This window comes from Falco punctatus (assembly GCF_963210335.1).
Source record: "Falco punctatus genome assembly, chromosome: 1".
Lineage (NCBI taxonomy): Eukaryota > Metazoa > Chordata > Aves > Falconiformes > Falconidae > Falco > Falco punctatus.
In genome coordinates, this window is record NC_137580.1 from 90012356 (window position 1) to 90029709 (window position 17354).

Consider the following 17354-nt stretch of genomic DNA (forward strand, 5'->3'; position numbering starts at 1 on the left):
GACATCATGCTGGCACATCTGGGGGATCAAGTATTTAAGAGCTAACTTCTGTCAAGCAGGAAATATTTGTTGCCTGTCAGGATGGCACAAGGTTTTATGTGATGTGACACATGAACTGTAAATATGGTGTGATTGTTCAGTTTGTTGGCTCAGAGAAGAACAAACAAGTCCACTGAGCATAGCAGATCTCATTCTGAGTGGACTCTAGTGGCAGGTTCTGTGGTTTTGTTTTTCAGGACAATGTTAACTCTCTCTTGCCAGTGTTTGAAGAATTCCTGAAAAATGCTCCTAATGATGCCAGTTATGATGCTGTCAGGCAAAGCGTGGTCATTCTGATGGGTTCACTGGCAAAACATCTGGACAAGAGTGACCCTAAAGTGAAACCAATAGTTGGCAAACTGATAGCAGCCTTGTCCACTCCATCTCAGCAGGTAGGTGCCTTCCTGGAGGAGTCCTCGGGTTCCATGCAGAGGCAGGTTAACAATATGGTACTTTTTGGGATGTCAGAGATGGAAAAATGGCTCTGGTGACAGAAGGCTGACATTGTGGGGGGAAGTTACGTTGGTGATGAAAATTTCATGATCTCATAGCTGGTGGGTTGTTTTACACAGGTTCAAGAGTCAGTGGCAAGTTGTTTACCACCTCTGGTGCCTGCAATTAAGGAGGATGCAGGCGGAATGATACAGAAGCTAATGCAGCTGCTTTTAGAGTCTGATAAATACGCTGAGCGCAAAGGTGCAGCTTATGGGCTGGCAGGCCTGGTGAAAGGCCTTGGCATCCTGTCTCTCAAGCAGCAGGAGATGATGACCACACTGACTGATGCTATCCAGGACAAGAAGAACTTCCGTCGGCGTGAGGGTAAGGGACAAAAGCTTTGCCCTCCAAATACTTAGTATTTCTCTTGTACCTACTACCATTACGGTCAGATCAAATGATACCTGAACCCCCTGTGCTTGGTTTATCTAGATTTATTTTACTAAAGTTTGCAGAGAAAGAAATGGGAAGTGTCTGTCATGAGGCCTTTGATTGTGTATAGTGTCCTAAAACTGCTCTGTTTGCATTGTGGTGGAAGAAGGGTTTCTGGTCCTGGACAATATGGGTGCACTCATCCCTCCTGTTTTCAGAGGCAGGTGTTGCTAGGGGTGGCTCCTGCTTCCTCTCAGATAGTACTTGCTCCACTCCAGCTGGCCTGGAGGGGCCCTCACAGCCTGCTTGTCCCTTTTGTTGCTGAATGTTTCCTGTCTGTATTTCTGCTTACCTAAGCCAGGCCTCGGGGGACTGTTACGTGTGTTTAATGCTACCGGGCTGCTTGCCCTTTCTGAGACCAGAAACCCCTACAACAGCACTAGCCATAAGTGCAAGCAGGCAAGAGAATTTCAGCTGTGAGATTTGCGTGCTTTTGGAGAAATTCGTACGGTTATATCTTCTTTTTCCATCCCATTTAAATACAGTTGTATTTTCCTCTGACTGTCCTTTCTGGTTTTTTTTAGGGGCTCTGTTTGCCTTTGAGATGCTCTGCAGCATGCTTGGAAAGCTCTTTGAACCCTATGTGGTTCATGTGCTACCTCACTTGCTGCTTTGTTTTGGAGACGGGAACCAGTATGTGCGAGAGGTAAGGTGCCTTACATTTCTGAGAACATAGAGTGTTAAGAGAAAACCAGAATAAAATGGATATGACTACTGTTTGTAACCAAGCAAACTGAGCAGGTGACCTATCCCTTGAGATACCGCTACTAACAACTGATCTTAACAGCTGACAGCATCTTACTTCATCGGCCATTAATTGGGAGCTACTTGGCTAACCACATCGTTGTACTTAGCCACTATTTTACGTGAAGGCTTTGTTCCCACTGGGTCTCTGAGGAAAGAAAAAACACGCCTTGTGGCACAGCTTGTAAATGTTCTCTTCTCCTTGGAGGCTGCAGATGACTGTGCCAAAGCCGTGATGAGCAACTTGAGTACTCATGGAGTGAAGCTGGTTTTGCCATCACTTCTTGCAGCACTAGAAGAGGAATCTTGGAGAACTAAAGCTGGTATGGACCAATATCTGACTGACATGACTGAGAGTAACCCACAGTCCCCTTTGCTGTCATTCCCCTTTATTCCTTCATCCCTACAGATGGCCGTGATAGTTTATTGTCTCATAAGGGACTGTGAAACTTAGAGCTTGTGAGATACCAATGAATTCCCTGACAGATTTGAGCAGGTTTTTTTTTTCCCCCCAGAAGATTCAAGGGACACTTTTTACCCCCTATCTCTCTAGGACTCCAGAAGCTGGAGTTTTCCTCCCCTGCTTCTTTTCTGTGGTACAAACAAAACAAAAAAGAGTTTTTGATGTCTTTAAGTGCCATAATGCATTTCATCCATTCTGTGTGTTCTCTGACTGGTAGATTTGAGTTTGAGGTAAATGTGATCATCTTCTCATATCTCTTCTTAATACCGTGTATTGTTTTGTGCTTTTTTTTTTTCTCTCTTTTTTGTGTACTTCATGCACAGGATCAGTGGAACTGCTGGGGGCTATGGCATACTGTGCTCCCAAACAGCTCTCTTCCTGCTTACCCAATATTGTGCCAAAACTTACTGAAGTGCTCACAGATTCTCATGTGAAGGTGCAAAATGCAGGTCAGCAAGCTCTCAGGCAGATTGGGTCTGTCATCAGGAATCCAGAGATCCTGGGTAAGAACTTTCTGCATCTCTAATGTCCTGACACGACCGTGGTTCATACTAGCAAGGTTTATATTCGCAACATTTACATTGTTTGCATTCACCGCAATGCAAACTTCTATAGGAAATGAAACTACTCCTAGAAAAGTATTAACATGGGAGCTTAGCAGCAGCTGTCTGCTTCAAGGCTTTTTGAATGCTCCTGTGCATTTTGTAAGCTAATGTTAATAGGGTTTCCTGTGTTGCCTATGCTCCTCGTTGTTTAGAAGGATTTAAAACATCCAGTGAAAGAACACCAGCTCACCCTGACTGTGGTTTTGTTTTATGTGCAACTACAGTCTTTTCTCTCCTTTCTAAAAACGTTCAGCAATCGCTCCAGTTCTGTTGGATGCTCTCACGGACCCCTCCAGGAAGACCCAGAAGTGTCTGCAGACTCTACTGGATACCAAGTTTGTCCATTTCATTGATGCTCCATCCTTAGCACTGATCATGCCAATTGTCCAGAGAGCTTTTCAAGATCGTTCCACAGACACCAGGAAGATGGCTGCCCAGATCATTGGGAACATGTACTCCCTGACTGATCAGAAGGTATGGTGATATAAGCGCTCTCTAACCATATGCTGTATTTACTGTGTAGTAGATAACACAGCAAACACTAGGGAGAATTTATTTGGTTTGGGGATTTTGCTGTTAACGTAGACAATATTAGAATCCGTGCAGCTTTAATTAAATGTATGTAAATGAACAGATAATGGCTATAAAGACAGTGACAATTCTCAAGTGCTTAAGACTGTCGGCTCTGTACTTTGGTCATCTAGTTATTACCAGATTGATCCCTGCAAAAAGGTCTTGTAATTTTTACCATATAAGAAATGCCTTAGCAAACGAACAAGCAAAACCCAGTACCAGTGAAACATGGATCAGCTGCTTAGAAATGGATCCAGGGTTTGTTTGAAAAGTATTTCTAGAACCTCGCTGTGGGCTTATGTTTAATTTTTGTGCCTTTAAACCTTGTGTAAATGTTGAGTGTGTTGGATTTTCCTTAGATACAAAGTGTTGGGCTGTCGGTGAGCATCAAAAAGGTTTTGAGTGATCTGCACAGAACTAGTGTTGTTTCTTGGACTTGCAGGACAATCCAGCATGCTTATTTGCAGCTTTGTGAAAGCAACGGATCAAAGTCTCAGGATGTTAAGGATGATTGTTACTAATAAGGGGCTGAATGCCCTTTACGTGAAGGTGACATACGTTTCTTTCTCGTTTTGAATCTAGTTCTTACTCTTCGGGCTCTTTGTTTCAGGATCTGGCTCCTTACCTACCCAGTGTGACTCCTGGACTGAAGGCGTCTCTGCTGGATCCTGTACCTGAAGTAAGTCTTCTGTACAAATACAGTTTGTCTTTCAGTGCATTAGGTTGGACTTCGTCCTGATCTTCTGTAGATATGTAATCAGACACATCTGTCTTAATAATTTTGACTGGATATTTTGCAAATCTCTGTTTTTTCTGTCCTTGAGGTGCGTACAGTGTCTGCAAAGGCGTTGGGAGCCATGGTGAAGGGTATGGGAGAATCGTGCTTTGAGGATTTGTTGCCATGGCTGATGGAGACCCTGACATATGAGCAGAGCTCAGTGGATCGATCTGGTGCTGCTCAAGGTGGGAACAGCTGTGTCTGAACACTGAGCTTAGACTTTCTCCTGTTAAATCTGTTAAATCAGATCAGCTGCTTGTTGCTTGTGTATATCATCTCTGTTCCCTGCTTTTTTTGCCCAGGTCTGGCTGAAGTTATGGCTGGGCTGGGGGTAGAAAAGCTGGAGAAACTTATGCCAGAGATTGTAGCTACTGCCAGTAAAGTGGATATTGCTCCACATGTACGAGATGGTTATATCATGATGTTCAACTACCTGCCAATTACCTTTGGAGACAAATTCACTCCCTATGTTGGTCCCATCATTCCTTGTATCCTTAAGGTATGTAGCAGAGGTCTGAAGAGTTTTATTTATTAGAGGATAAAAAGAAGCCTGCAGAGTATTTTAAGCATCATTTCTAGTAATTGTGGGGTGTGCAGAGACTTGTCCAGCATGGCTGGACTATTAAAAAAGATATTTAAAAAATGATAAATTATTTCTTCCTCCAAGTTATTTGCTTGCTGTCTTGTTTTGTAGTCACTAGTAATTTCTTGAAATCAGCTTTGTGCATTCACAGCTCTGTAGTTCATTTACTTCTCATGGCTGAGAGAGGAAACATTGTTTTGTTTTCCTGCTGTTGGTTTTGTATCTTGTGCTGAAAAACTCCAGCTTTCACAGACACTTTTCTGTGTCTCTTTTTAAGGCACTGGCAGACGAGAATGAGTTTGTGCGGGATACTGCCCTGCGTGCTGGCCAGAGAATCATAAGTATGTATGCAGAGACTGCCATTGCACTGCTGCTGCCACAGCTGGAGGATGGCCTGTTTGATGACTTGTGGAGGATAAGGTAAGGGATAACCATCTTATCTGCAGGCATTTCTCTTCCATGGTTGAAAAACTGGTGTGATTCAGACTCTGTGTTGCTCCTCAGGGAAATGCAGAGACCTCCTGGGAAGTAAAAGCAAGCATCTCTTTGCTTGTGGATTAAAATATGCTGCTTTATGGCACTGAGTCTGCAAAGCCCTGCCAGCTCTGGATCAGGTTTCCTGGTACCTGCAGAGCATTCCTGCTAGATTATTAATTCTGGTATTGAATCTGAAACACACTTCAAGGCAGTTGATATGGTAATACTTAGCCCTCATATATTCTTTTGATTTTTCAAAATGCTGAGTCAGTTGTTGTTCTCCTCCTGTGTATGGAAATGTTCAGTGGAGCGCTCACAGCTAATAGCAATTGCTCAGAGATTAGCCGTACTAAAAGGCTTGTGTCAGCTGAGTGCAGATGAGTGCACTTATCCCAGGTGAGTATCTTTTGGGTTGAGACAGATGCTGGCAACACCATGTTCCCTTTTAGACTCCAGGCTATTCCCTGATTAATTGCTTTGATACGGGAATTCTCTTAGCCCCTTCCAGTTTGGAATTCATTCCTTCCCTTTCTCTTTGGCATGCTTCTCAGCCATGTAGGCAGGCTGAGCCTTAGATATCAGCCCATGCAGCATTTCAGTGCTGACCTAACTCTTTGCCTTGCATTTTGCTCGTGTCTGTATTTGACATACTGTCATATTTGGTCAGGTATCGCCTGAATACCCTGTTCGTAACACTTAACTTGCTCCTGTTGCCAGGTTTAGCTCAGTTCAGCTCCTTGGAGATCTTCTCTTCCATATCTCAGGAGTCACTGGAAAAATGACCACAGAAACTGCCTCGGAGGATGACAACTTCGGAACAGCCCAGTCAAACAAGGTAAAGCTGGTTTTGTCTGTTGTGCCTTTTTTTTTATTTTATTTTTTTAATTTTAAATCAGCATGGAAAGCCTGCTGGAAAGACATGTTGAATGATCATGTATTTTATTCTTTTTTTTAAGCTTCAGCAGTGGATAATACAATTTCGTGATACTTCTTTTCAGGCTATTATTAATGCTCTTGGTGTGGAGAGGAGGAACAGGGTGCTGGCTGGGCTGTACATGGGCCGCTCTGACACCCAGCTGGTAGTGCGTCAAGCCTCCTTACACGTCTGGAAGATTGTAGTTTCAAACACTCCTCGCACACTGCGTGAAATTTTGCCAACCCTCTTTGGGCTTCTGCTGAAATTCTTGGCCAGTACTTGTGCAGATAAGCGAACGGTGAGAAACTGAGTAATGCCTTCCTGTTACTGCAGCTGACCATATAAACTTAATTCCCGAAGAACACAGGATAATTTTTTTCTGTGAACCACTGTCATTAATTTAACTGTTCTGAGTATGTCTGAGTGCTCTCTTGGCTGAATGCAGCTGTGGTGACAGTAAAACTATTTTTCTGTGTTTATTTATAATCACAGTGTTTCCATTCCTACTACTTTGTCTATACTGTGTACAGTAGTTTATGGTCAAAAATGAACATTTGCTCGCTGTTCATCTTCCTAAGTTTTATAAAACAGGAAAATAGTTAATTAATACACTTTTGGGGACAGGTTGCAGCACGGACATTAGGAGACCTTGTCCGAAAGTTAGGAGAGAAGATCCTTCCTGAAATCATCCCTATTCTAGAAGATGGACTGAAGTCAGACAAGAGTGATGAGAGGCAAGGAGTCTGCATTGGGTTGAGTGAGATAATGAAATCTACCAGCAGGGATGCGGTAAGTTATGTGGAAGGTGAAATCTCCAGTTTCCTAGATATTTATGTTATGATACAGGTATTGCAGATGAGACAGAACAATACAGCTTAGTGCTGGACTTGTTCTATGGACTGAATTCAGTCTCGTAACTAACATGAGTTGCTGTTCAGGCAAATATACGGATTTGTATCTGTCGATAAATGTAAAACATTGCACAGTTCTGACTGCTATGAGATACAATAATAGAAATCATCCACTAGGTAGCCTTAGAGCACTGCAACTGTTTGTGTTGATTAATCCTGTTTTTCTTCCGGTATATTTCAAGTGAACTCTAATTTAGTTTCATCTGTGCAAATTCTGTATTCTTAGCTACTTTACTGAGATGCATGTGTCTGTTGTGCTTTAGACATTCTGTAATTTTATCTCTGCATATTTAGGTACTCCTTTTCTCAGAGTCTCTAGTTCCTACGGTGAGAAAAGCACTGTGTGACCCTCTAGAAGAAGTCAGAGAGGCTGCAGCTAAAACATTTGAACAGTTGCACTCCACAATTGGACATCAAGCTCTTGAAGACATCCTGCCATTTTTGCTGAAGCAGCTGGTAAGCATTGCTCAACAATTAGTCAACAATTGATTAATCAAGTTGTAGGACAGGTTTTGAATAATTAGCTTAAAGGAGGAGGACAGTTGTAGTGGTGGGCCTTCCAGTGAATGGCAGCTCTGTTTTGTCTCCTCCATAGAGTTATCCTAGCCATTGGTAGGGAAAGTCTTGTGGCTAAAACATCGGCCTAAGAAATGCTACATCTGGCTGTGCCACCGTCACCAGCTGAAGTTGCTCGGCCACCCATGTAAAACAATATAGGATCAAACAAGACGAGGCTTCGAAGTTTTAGCCCCTTTAGTAATATATATTCTGATGCAACAGAAGAGCTTGGTTTGGGTTTTTGCTATATAGTATGAGAGCATTTTTGGATAGAAGGACTTTTGTGTTGGTTGTATGATCACATGGTAAATTGTCACTTGAAATAGGGTTTAGCTTAGCTTGGGGTGTCACAAATCATCTCTCAGGTTTGTAACTTTCTTTCTCCCGGTAGGATAATGAAGAGACGTCTGACTTTGCTGTGGATGGTCTTAAACAAGTTATGGCTGTCAAGAGCCGTGTGGTGCTGCCTTACTTGGTGCCAAAGGTACAACTGGAAACAAATTTTAAACTTCAGAATTGTGCATTTTCCTCTGCTTGCTTCCAGTTTCCTTTAGACTGATATGTCAAAAGGAACAGCATAGTTTGAAATTTTCTTCTGATTTTATGCTCAAAACCATTGTTATTTAGGTTGTGATGCATAAATTTTTCATGTTACAGATGAAGTGAGATTCCTTCTGAAAAAACTTTCTGCTTGTCTTTTTTTTTTTTTTTTTTTTTTTTTAGCTGACTACTCCCCCTGTGAACACCCGTGTGCTAGCTTTCCTCTCATCAGTGGCAGGGGACGCTCTGACACGGCACTTGAGTGTCATCCTGCCTGCTATGATGTCTGCGCTGAAAGAGAAGCTGGGGACTAGTGAAGAGCAATTGGCAAGTAGCATGGCTCAGCTCTTTGTTATGACAAGTTGCCTGAAGATAGTGCTTCAGGTTTACTTCTCAGCACAGAATCTGGGTTCTCTAGATTCACAGATTGCATGTTTTAATTCAGTCCATTAGAGCTTCTTCGGGATGAGTCTTTTTGCCTGGTGGCATATTGTGAATCGAAAAACGTGTGCTTTCCAAATCTATTTGTATGCATATAGAAGTCTCTTTGGCCTGCAACAAGATACAATTCTCCATTTACTTACTCTTGGAGAACTGCCAGAGTGTCTAGTTAACTTTATATTTATTCTTGGTGTAGAAGACTGAGAGATTAAAGGGCTGAAGGGAGGAAATCTCCTATTTTGCATGCAGTATTCCTCCTGTACGGCTTTCTGAAACATCTAGTGTTTGGACTCCGTTGAACATCCTGGAGTTGTGACTGCAGACAGACATGTACACAAATTGGTGAATTAGGAACGTGAATGACAGAGTCCTGCTGGCTGGCTGCTGTAGATGCCCATTAGATCAGCTTCTATCCCCAAGTCTGCCTGGGGATCTCTAATGTACCCACAGACGTACCTTAAAAAAAAAAAAATGTTATCTGACAAAAGGCACAGTCTTTAACGGATGAGTTAGGTGGGGGAGATGGAGATACTGATTTTTGTAAATTAGCCCTTCTGCAGCTGGAAAGCAAGCTGTACAGCAATCAGTTCAGCAGAGTTTGGTCACCTGTTAAATTTTAGAGCTTAATGGCTACATACTTATCTCTGCTGCAGGACTGAATCAAGCCTTTAATGGTGATGCGACTATCTATTTAATAAGAAACAATTAGTAAGTGGGATATGTTGGTAGTATTTCCCTAAGACATAATGCTGTGGATAACATGGGAAACCCGGGGCTAAATCTGGCTTTGTTCTATTTGAGAGTTAACGTAAAGTTAATTTGAACTCTTCAGGAGATGGCAAACTGCCAGTCTGTAATCCTTTCTGTGGAAGATGATGCTGGACAAAGAATTATAACTGAAGATTTACTAGAAGCTACCCGCAGCCCTGAGCTGGGAATGAGACAGGCGGCAGCTGTCATTCTGAACATCTACTGCTCCAAGACAAAAGCAGACTATACTGGTCATCTCAAGAGCTTGGTTTCAGGCTTGATACGTCTATTTAATGATACCAACCCTGTAGTTCTGAATGAAAGCTGGGATGCGCTTAATTCCATCACCAAGGTAAGGGGCAGCTTAAAAAGGTTACAGTGGTAATAATGCCTAGCAAGGAGAAAATGGGGATACCTGGTAAAATACGGCCTAAATTGAGCCTTCTGTTTTGATTGTAAACTACGTTTACATTTGCAAACCCTGCAAAGATTTGATAATTGTAAGATGACCTTGACTTCAACTTTGTGAGTGAGGAGGTGGGAAACGGGTGTCTTCTCTTGACACACCTGAGAGTAATTCACAAAGAAGAGCTGCATGTTGCCTCATATTTGTCTTACCCCTCTCTCCTGCAGAAATTAGATGCTGGGAACCAGCTTGCTCTCATTGAGGACCTGCACAAGGATATCCGGATTGTGGGGAATGAGGCCAAAGGCGAGCACGTGCCAGGATTCTGTATTCCTAAGAAGGTAAAGGGTCAGAGTGAGCATGGGTTAGTCACAGCCCCAGTACCTCACCTCTTGGGGAGCTGACTGATACGACTTTACAGGTATTATTAGAAGCAGTGCCTGTTTGGGCATTCCAAACCTGTATGTTGGAGAGACTTTTTGTAGGGTACTGCTGCTCTTGAGTTACCCTACAGAAGATTCTTCTTGTAATGCGATCTTTGACAATTCTGTTACGCGTGTAAGTCATGGTCGCTGGCTGCTTTTTGTGGGGGAGTAATGCTGGTCTTCTGTGCCAAATTTCTCTGGTCTGAAAATTCCCGGAGCTGCCACCACTTTTCTCATAGCAACTGGCTTAGTAAGGCGTAGATGCATGAAATCAAACCAAATAAAAGTAGCTCTGTAAATGTGGAAGCAGGCAGCTGAAGGTCAACAGGAAAATGAGAGAAACTCTCCAAGTTTGAGCATCTGGTGTATAACAGGAGCAAAAATAAGATATGTACTTTTTGTATCTTATCTTCTAAGCTTTCTTATCCGATTTTCATGACAGGGAGTGACTTCCATACTGCTGGTGCTGCGAGAAGGTGTTTTAACTGGTAATCCAGAGCAGAAGGAGGAGGCAGCGAAGGCTTTAGGGCTAGTTATTAAGCTGACTTCTGCTGAAGCTCTTAAACCATCTGTGGTGAGCATTACTGGGCCACTTATTCGGATCTTGGGAGATCGGTTCAGCTGGAATGTCAAGGTGGCTCTGCTTGAAACATTAAGCCTTCTTCTAGCTAAGGTAAGATGCAAAGTAATTGGATGTGGTTTGTGAACATTTTCCATGGTAACCTTCAGAAATATCTGTTGCTGTTCATGTAAATACAGCCAGGATGCCTGCTGGTGTGGGTTTGATATTTAGGAATGGCACTGTAACTGGATTGTATTCTTCCAGCAGCTTCTGGCCTACCAAAAATGCCCCCAATGCTTGAATCACTGGGCTGCTTAGAAATATTGCTAAATGCTGATCCCACTTTCAAGGGATTAAAAACTACTATGTAATTAATCTCTCCTGTGTCCACCATTTTTATGAATTGTTAAGTGCAAAGGTGATCATTGCATGTATCTTTGAACTGAGCTGAGCTTTTATTTAGGGCTCTGTATACAGAAGACAGTTCATAATAGTGTAAAAGTTTTCAGCAATGTGCCCTTGTATTTCAGTATGCAGAAAATAAGATTATATTTGAAAAGGTTAAAAGTTTTGTGATAACGTATTGTTTCATGTTTTTCCTATTTTAGTAGTGCGTTAGATCTGACCAAGGGATATTTGTGAATGATGGCTGTAGAGGAGGTCAGGCTGTTTTCAGGCTTTGATTTCTAGCCGCTGTCTCAGACCTTACTGCACCACTTCCTGCTTCTTTCATCTCTGGTATAGGTTGAGATTGCCCTGAAACCATTTTTGCCCCAATTGCAAACAACCTTCACCAAAGCTCTGCAGGACTCAAACCGTGCTGTTCGTCTTAAAGCTGCTGATGCTCTTGGTAAACTCATTGTGATCCATGTAAAAGTGGATCCTCTCTTTACGGAGCTGCTGAATGGAATTCGTTCCAGTGATGACTCTGCCATCAGGTGAGCCATAGGTAATATCTTGGCCCTTCCTACTTATTAAGGGATAAAAGAAAAGGCTAGGATGAAAGAACAACCCCCCCCAATTCTGAGAGTAAGATTTACTACTTGGTGAAAGCAGTTGACTATTAATCAAGGGTTATAAAACACAGATTGCAGAGGATGGGGACTTCCTGGGTCAGAAGCTAAGCTGTGACATTGCTGCCTGGCTCTCCTCTCTCCTGCACACCCCCCAGCAACCCACGGCAGCCCACTTTCAGGTACAATACCGTACCAGCTGTCATCTGAAGTAATGCAGCTGTAATTGTATCCTAAGCACGCAGATCCCTAAGAAATTAAGTTCCTGACTTGAGAATTTTTTTACTGTTTGAATAGTCGGAAAATACTTACGTTGTAACAGACAGATGCAAGTACACTAAACATGGAAATACTCTCTAGCACGGAGTTTTCAGCACTGCAGAGAGAATATCAGCCTCCTAAACTGCAAGGCATGTTAGTGTCATTGCTGTGTAAGAAACTGTTACAGTATCCAGAGCTCAGCTGCTTCTTTCTGGTGGGCAGAGAGGCACTGTCTGACTGTACCTTGTGATCACTTCTAGGGACACAATGCTGCAAGCTCTGCGGTTTGTAACACGAGGAGCTGGTGCAAAAGTAGATGCTGCAATAAGGAAGAATATCAGCACGGTGCTTTTAGGGATGCTGGGACATGATGAGGTACTACTTCAGCCCCCTGCAAAGGATCCCTGCTGTCAACAGTCTTACTCTCAAATATAAAATGTGGACTTTCTAACAGTATTACTTTCTAAAATAACTTTAGTGGGAAATTATTAATGATAGAGTGGAAAGAAATTTAAGTAAAGAAGCGTGTTGTTAGGCATTACTCATTCAACTGAATACAGTCTGTAAGATTGATTTCATTTGGAGCCTTGTAGTCTGTGAGAGGAAAGTTGGGTACAAGAATTAGAGATCCCCAGCCAGTCACTGAAAATCAGCAAGTCCAATGTTCCCTTAGCAACCGTGTATATGGGTTTGACCTGCAGCTCCTCACCGACACGTTTGAGGCAGCTCTGAAGTCAGGATTTGCTTTTTATCTTGGAGAAAACCTGCAATACCTTCACTATACGCATGTATGTGTGTGTGTAGGCTCTCAGGTGGGGTTTATTATCTAGTGTGAGAAATTTTTCAGATAATGGCTGGTGTTTCTCCAAAGAGCAAGAAGCTCTCCCAAGTTTGATACAGGGTCTTCTGTGTATGGCAGATAGCAACAGTATCATCTGTGAGATTAACATTAATCATCTAGTCATTTTTTCCCTAAATCTGTGCAACATAGACGTGCAACTGTTGACAAGCTAGAAAGAAAAAAATTGAAAAATTCCCACTGGGTTGTAAGATTCAGGGTGGAAAGCAGTTGTGATGGGATGGTCATGTAAGCAAACCAAAACAACAAAAGCCTGGAAGTTTTAAATTAAAAGTAGTATGATCTTATCACAGAGGTAAGCTCATCTAGACATGGCTAGAAGTAACAGTTACTTTCTGGACTGCGAACCTAAACAACTTTTGTGAACATGCCTTTTAAAACATTCATCTTTATGACTTTTCCATTTAACAAATCAGAATTTATAGAAGGTCTGTAATTCTTCAGTCTCTGCTGGCTTTTTTTGACTGTGGATTTGGCTTTAAGTTCAGTTACATACAGGAAACCTTGTGAACTGACAGAAATCCACAGGTAGCAGGAGTGAAATACTACTACTACTAGTATTTATTTCCTTGTTCTCTTTTTTTACTTCCTGTCATTTTCTGTCACTTGCCCTTCTTCCCACTTACCTCTGATGTGTATTGGGCTCAACCAGTGTTACTCCTTTCTGCCTTTCCTCCTTAGGATGCCACCCGTATGGCCTCGGCTGGCTGCTTAGCAGAACTGTGTGCATTTCTGTCGGAAGAAGAGCTCAGTACTGTTCTCCACCAGCACTTACTGGGTAGGTGAAGCTGTTCACGGGGGCTGAAGCCAATTCTGAAAGCAGGGGAAGGAAGATACCTTCTTAGCCATCGGTTCAGGCAAACTTTGTGACTAATTATGTAGGTTCTTCCTCTTTATCATAAACCTGAATCTCTACTCCAGATTTTCTTGTGCTTTTCTTTGCTCGTGGCTGTTAATTTGTGTGCTCTGGTACATAGTTGAACATGGGGTAGTGGTTGTTACCCATACTTCTTTAGAATTAACTAATTTGCCTCCAAGTTAGAAGAAAACATTAATTTTATGGGAATTTATAGTGGTTGGGAGTGCTATGGGATTATTCTCCTCTGGGATTAAAAAGGGAATCTGTCAGCTGGTTTCAAATTACAGGTGACTTTTAGAGTCAAAGCTTGTGTAATTGCAATGCACTAAGTGTTGTGGGGCTGATTACACATGACTGAGACCATCAGAAGAAACTGGGTTGAACAATACAGTCACTGGTTTGCACCCTGTTTCTGTATCTGCCCAGGAGGTGTTCCTGTCTGGTACAGGTGCTCTGTTTCAGCGCTGTTTACATGGCTTTTTGGGAGGAGTGGAGGGAGCTAGGCATTGCTTTAGGTGCTGCTTAGTATTTCATTCTATGGAAGTGAATTGACAAACTGACTAAAAAAGCTTTCTTAGATGAAGAGGAATGGATAGCAGGAGCCTTGGTATTGTTCTGTTCTTTCATTTGCAGCAGATGTCTCTGGCATTGACTGGATGGTGAGACACGGACGGAGCCTGGCACTCTCTGTGGCTATAAATGTTGCTCCTAGCAGGCTGTGTTCCCCCAAGTACTACAACAGCGTTCAGGAGATGATCCTCAGCAATGCCACTGCTGACAGGGTAAGGGCTACATGGCAGGGGGCGAGTTGTACTGTAAGGGCTTGTTGGAAGTAGTTTTAAAAGGTCTGCAGGCTCTCTGTGTTACCAAACAGAACAAAATTCCCCAAGTGCTACCTGAAAAATCTCCCTTGGCAAGATGCAGGTTTTATAGTGGAATTACACGACTGTTCTGATTCTTTTGTGTTCCAGTCTCTGCAGAGACAAAGATTAATCTTCAGCTGTAGAGTAGCTTTCACTGGGAGTAGATCACACTTGTTTCCCTGTTAAAGTTCTCATATTCATGAGCTAGGTTTACAAGAAGTGCAAATACTTAATTTTAGGAGAAAGATTTTACATCTAGGGTTGAATGAATAATTTGGTGTATGAACTTGGGGGCTCTGTGGGGCATGCCGCCTTCTTCCATGTGGCTTATGGTCACATGATTTTTCATCATCTTACCCAGTAACATTAACCTAATTGTTTCCTGCTTTGCATGCAACAGGTTTTTCTTGAAACATCGGTTTAGCCTTCCGCAAAAGCTTACCAGACCATAAGCCTAGTTATAAAGGATGTTGAACTCTGCTGTAGTAATACTAATTTTTGTATCTTTATGTTGAAGATTCCCATTGCAGTTAGCGGCATAAGAGGGATGGGCTTTCTTATGAAATACCATATGGAAGGAGGTGGGAACCTGCCCCCAAAACTTTCCAACCTCTTTATTAAGGTAAGACTTCTTACAACAACTACCTGGTGGTGTTCTCATGTGATCTGAATCTTTGTTTGAGCTAACTTATGGGTAGCTTTCTCTATCAAATTTCTATATGGTAACCCAGCATGAAAACTGAAAGCCCAGTCTTTTTTTAAGCTTTGCCTTATCTTGGGATGCTGTAAATCCCCTGATCCCTGAAAATCTAGATATTTCTTTTTGTGGCAAAATACACACAGACTCACTTTATCAGCCTGCTTTGCAGTTGTGAATGCAATACTGCTATCACTCCTATAGTATGGAAATTGGACTTAAGAGTTTTCTGTGGGTAAACTTTGTTTTTTCCTTTGCAGTAACAAACAGCTGGCAGAGAAGCAGAGAAGACTGGGAGGGAGCTGTCAGTTTTTTAAGGTTTTTAAAGGTCAAAGGGCCTTTGTTAGAAATGCATCAAATACCAGCTCTCACCTTACCTGGTTTTGCTGCAGTACTTTTTGACTTCCGCTATTGTGGAAGGGAGTAGCTCTGAAAGACTGAGATAAAAAAGTATTGAAGTTAATGCTTTTTTCAGTTCTTATCTATTTAAACATTCTACCTCAAAATTCTTCTTTTTCTCAGTTGTGTTCTGTTTTTTTGGTGGGTGCATGTGGATTTTTGTTACGAGTTGGGTCTGTCCACCCCCTCCCCCCCCCCCCCCCCAAAAAAAAGTATCCCTCATGGTAGGCGGCAGGATCTGAATTTTCAACATGAGAACCTCAGGATATTTTTAATGCCTTAGAAAAGGCAGGGGAAGACAAGAGTGAAGGGGTAGTGCTGGAGCAGGACAGCTGCTTTTTATTTTGTCTGTCATCTTTATTATAATTAAAAATGTGTTACATTTTCAGGTTTTACTTATATTTTAATACAATACTATGACACAAATTTATATATAAATGTAGGATTTCAAACAAAAGGTTTTTCAAGGAAATTGAAAAGTATCACAATTGTCACAGTACCTTTATCACAGTATTAATAATGCAGCTGATATTCAGATGCTAGCTTTCACGTTTAAAATGTGTTGAGAATAAATAAAAAAATACAAAGCTCTAACTTTTTTTAATCTTAAAATGAAATCCACTGTTGAAATGCACCTTATACTCCAATCAGAGTTTGACGCAGCTGTTGCTGCTGAGTGAGTGTGTTTTACAGAGGTACTAATGCTGTCAGCTTTTGCTGCACTTAGTGGTCATTGTAATTTCCTCAGCCAGTTGAGAGAAGCGTGTGACCCTGTCATCAACCATGCTTTTACAAATTTTCTTTTGAAAAAGGTGCCTTGTTACCAACAAGTCTGACTAAACTGTGTAATAGTTAGAGAAGATCGAACCTTGAAAACAAGTTTGTCTCTTGCATACCCGAGTTGAAAACTGTTAGGTTTTCTTGTTACAGTTTAAAATACTTTAAAGCAGTAGTTTTTTCTTTTATTCTAATCTAATACCTGTCCTTGTATATATCCTTCATTATATCTGAATTTAAGTCCATCTTTGTTCCCTCCAGTGTCTTCAGAACTCATCCAGTGACATAAAGTTAGTTGCAGAAAAGATGATTTGGTGGGCAAATAAAAACCATCTTCCCTCACTGGATCCTCAGACAATTAAACCAATTCTCAAGGCACTTCTAGACAATACAAAGGACAAAAACACCAGTGTAAGAGCCTACAGCGACCAAGCTATTGTCAATCTTCTGAAGATGAGAGCGGGTGAAGAAGTACTTGAGGTATGAGATGGAAGAAAATGTAATCATTTTTAGTAGAAGGCTGTGTCACATTGCCTTGCTTGTGGTGAAGCGTTGTGCCTGGAGCCTCAGAATGTGCTGGCAGCCTCTTGGGAAATAGATCGAGTGGGACATTCCTATTTGCATTTAAACCTTAATCAGTACTCTCATGCTAAGCCTTGAAGAAATAAGCAATGCTGACACTGTACAACCTTGCAGTGTTAATTAAACCAAGGTATTTAACATGCCTCCTATGTATAACATAGTAGCCTTGCTTTCAAAATGCCTTAAGCCTTTACTGTGCTGTAGGTACCCTAGCTAGGACTGCTAGTTTATTGGTTTTGTCACTTGTATAATCCCACTACAGCATTAGTGGTGCTAGAGAGAGTATTTTAGGACGGACTGCTTCGTACATCCATTTCTAGACCTCTTTTCTAAGTCTTAGCTGCTT

The 17354-nt window shown here is 41.9% G+C and overlaps 1 protein-coding gene across 3 annotated transcripts in view; it reads left to right on the forward strand.

The window, feature by feature from the left end:
* GCN1 (GCN1 activator of EIF2AK4) overlaps window positions 1–17354 on the forward strand; it is a 43389-nt gene that overhangs the window by 25171 nt on the left and 864 nt on the right. For 2 of the 3 annotated variants that reach the window (XM_080406975.1, XM_080406977.1), the window contains 25 exons: window positions 237–431; window positions 612–858; window positions 1491–1612; window positions 1919–2033; window positions 2497–2676; window positions 3032–3252; window positions 3962–4030; window positions 4176–4314; window positions 4432–4628; window positions 4990–5132; window positions 5907–6024; window positions 6188–6403; window positions 6730–6894; window positions 7311–7472; window positions 7966–8058; window positions 8298–8441; window positions 9388–9657; window positions 9939–10052; window positions 10579–10809; window positions 11443–11636; window positions 12233–12347; window positions 13513–13609; window positions 14324–14472; window positions 15071–15175; window positions 16688–16906. In XM_080406975.1, coding sequence (XP_080263101.1) covers window positions 237–431; window positions 612–858; window positions 1491–1612; window positions 1919–2033; window positions 2497–2676; window positions 3032–3252; window positions 3962–4030; window positions 4176–4314; window positions 4432–4628; window positions 4990–5132; window positions 5907–6024; window positions 6188–6403; window positions 6730–6894; window positions 7311–7472; window positions 7966–8058; window positions 8298–8441; window positions 9388–9657; window positions 9939–10052; window positions 10579–10809; window positions 11443–11636; window positions 12233–12347; window positions 13513–13609; window positions 14324–14472; window positions 15071–15175; window positions 16688–16906 — 4020 coding nt within the window. The remainder of the gene's footprint in view (window positions 1–236; window positions 432–611; window positions 859–1490; window positions 1613–1918; window positions 2034–2496; window positions 2677–3031; window positions 3253–3961; window positions 4031–4175; window positions 4315–4431; window positions 4629–4989; window positions 5133–5906; window positions 6025–6187; window positions 6404–6729; window positions 6895–7310; window positions 7473–7965; window positions 8059–8297; window positions 8442–9387; window positions 9658–9938; window positions 10053–10578; window positions 10810–11442; window positions 11637–12232; window positions 12348–13512; window positions 13610–14323; window positions 14473–15070; window positions 15176–16687; window positions 16907–17354) is intronic. The other variant, XM_080406976.1, reaches the window with a different exon arrangement.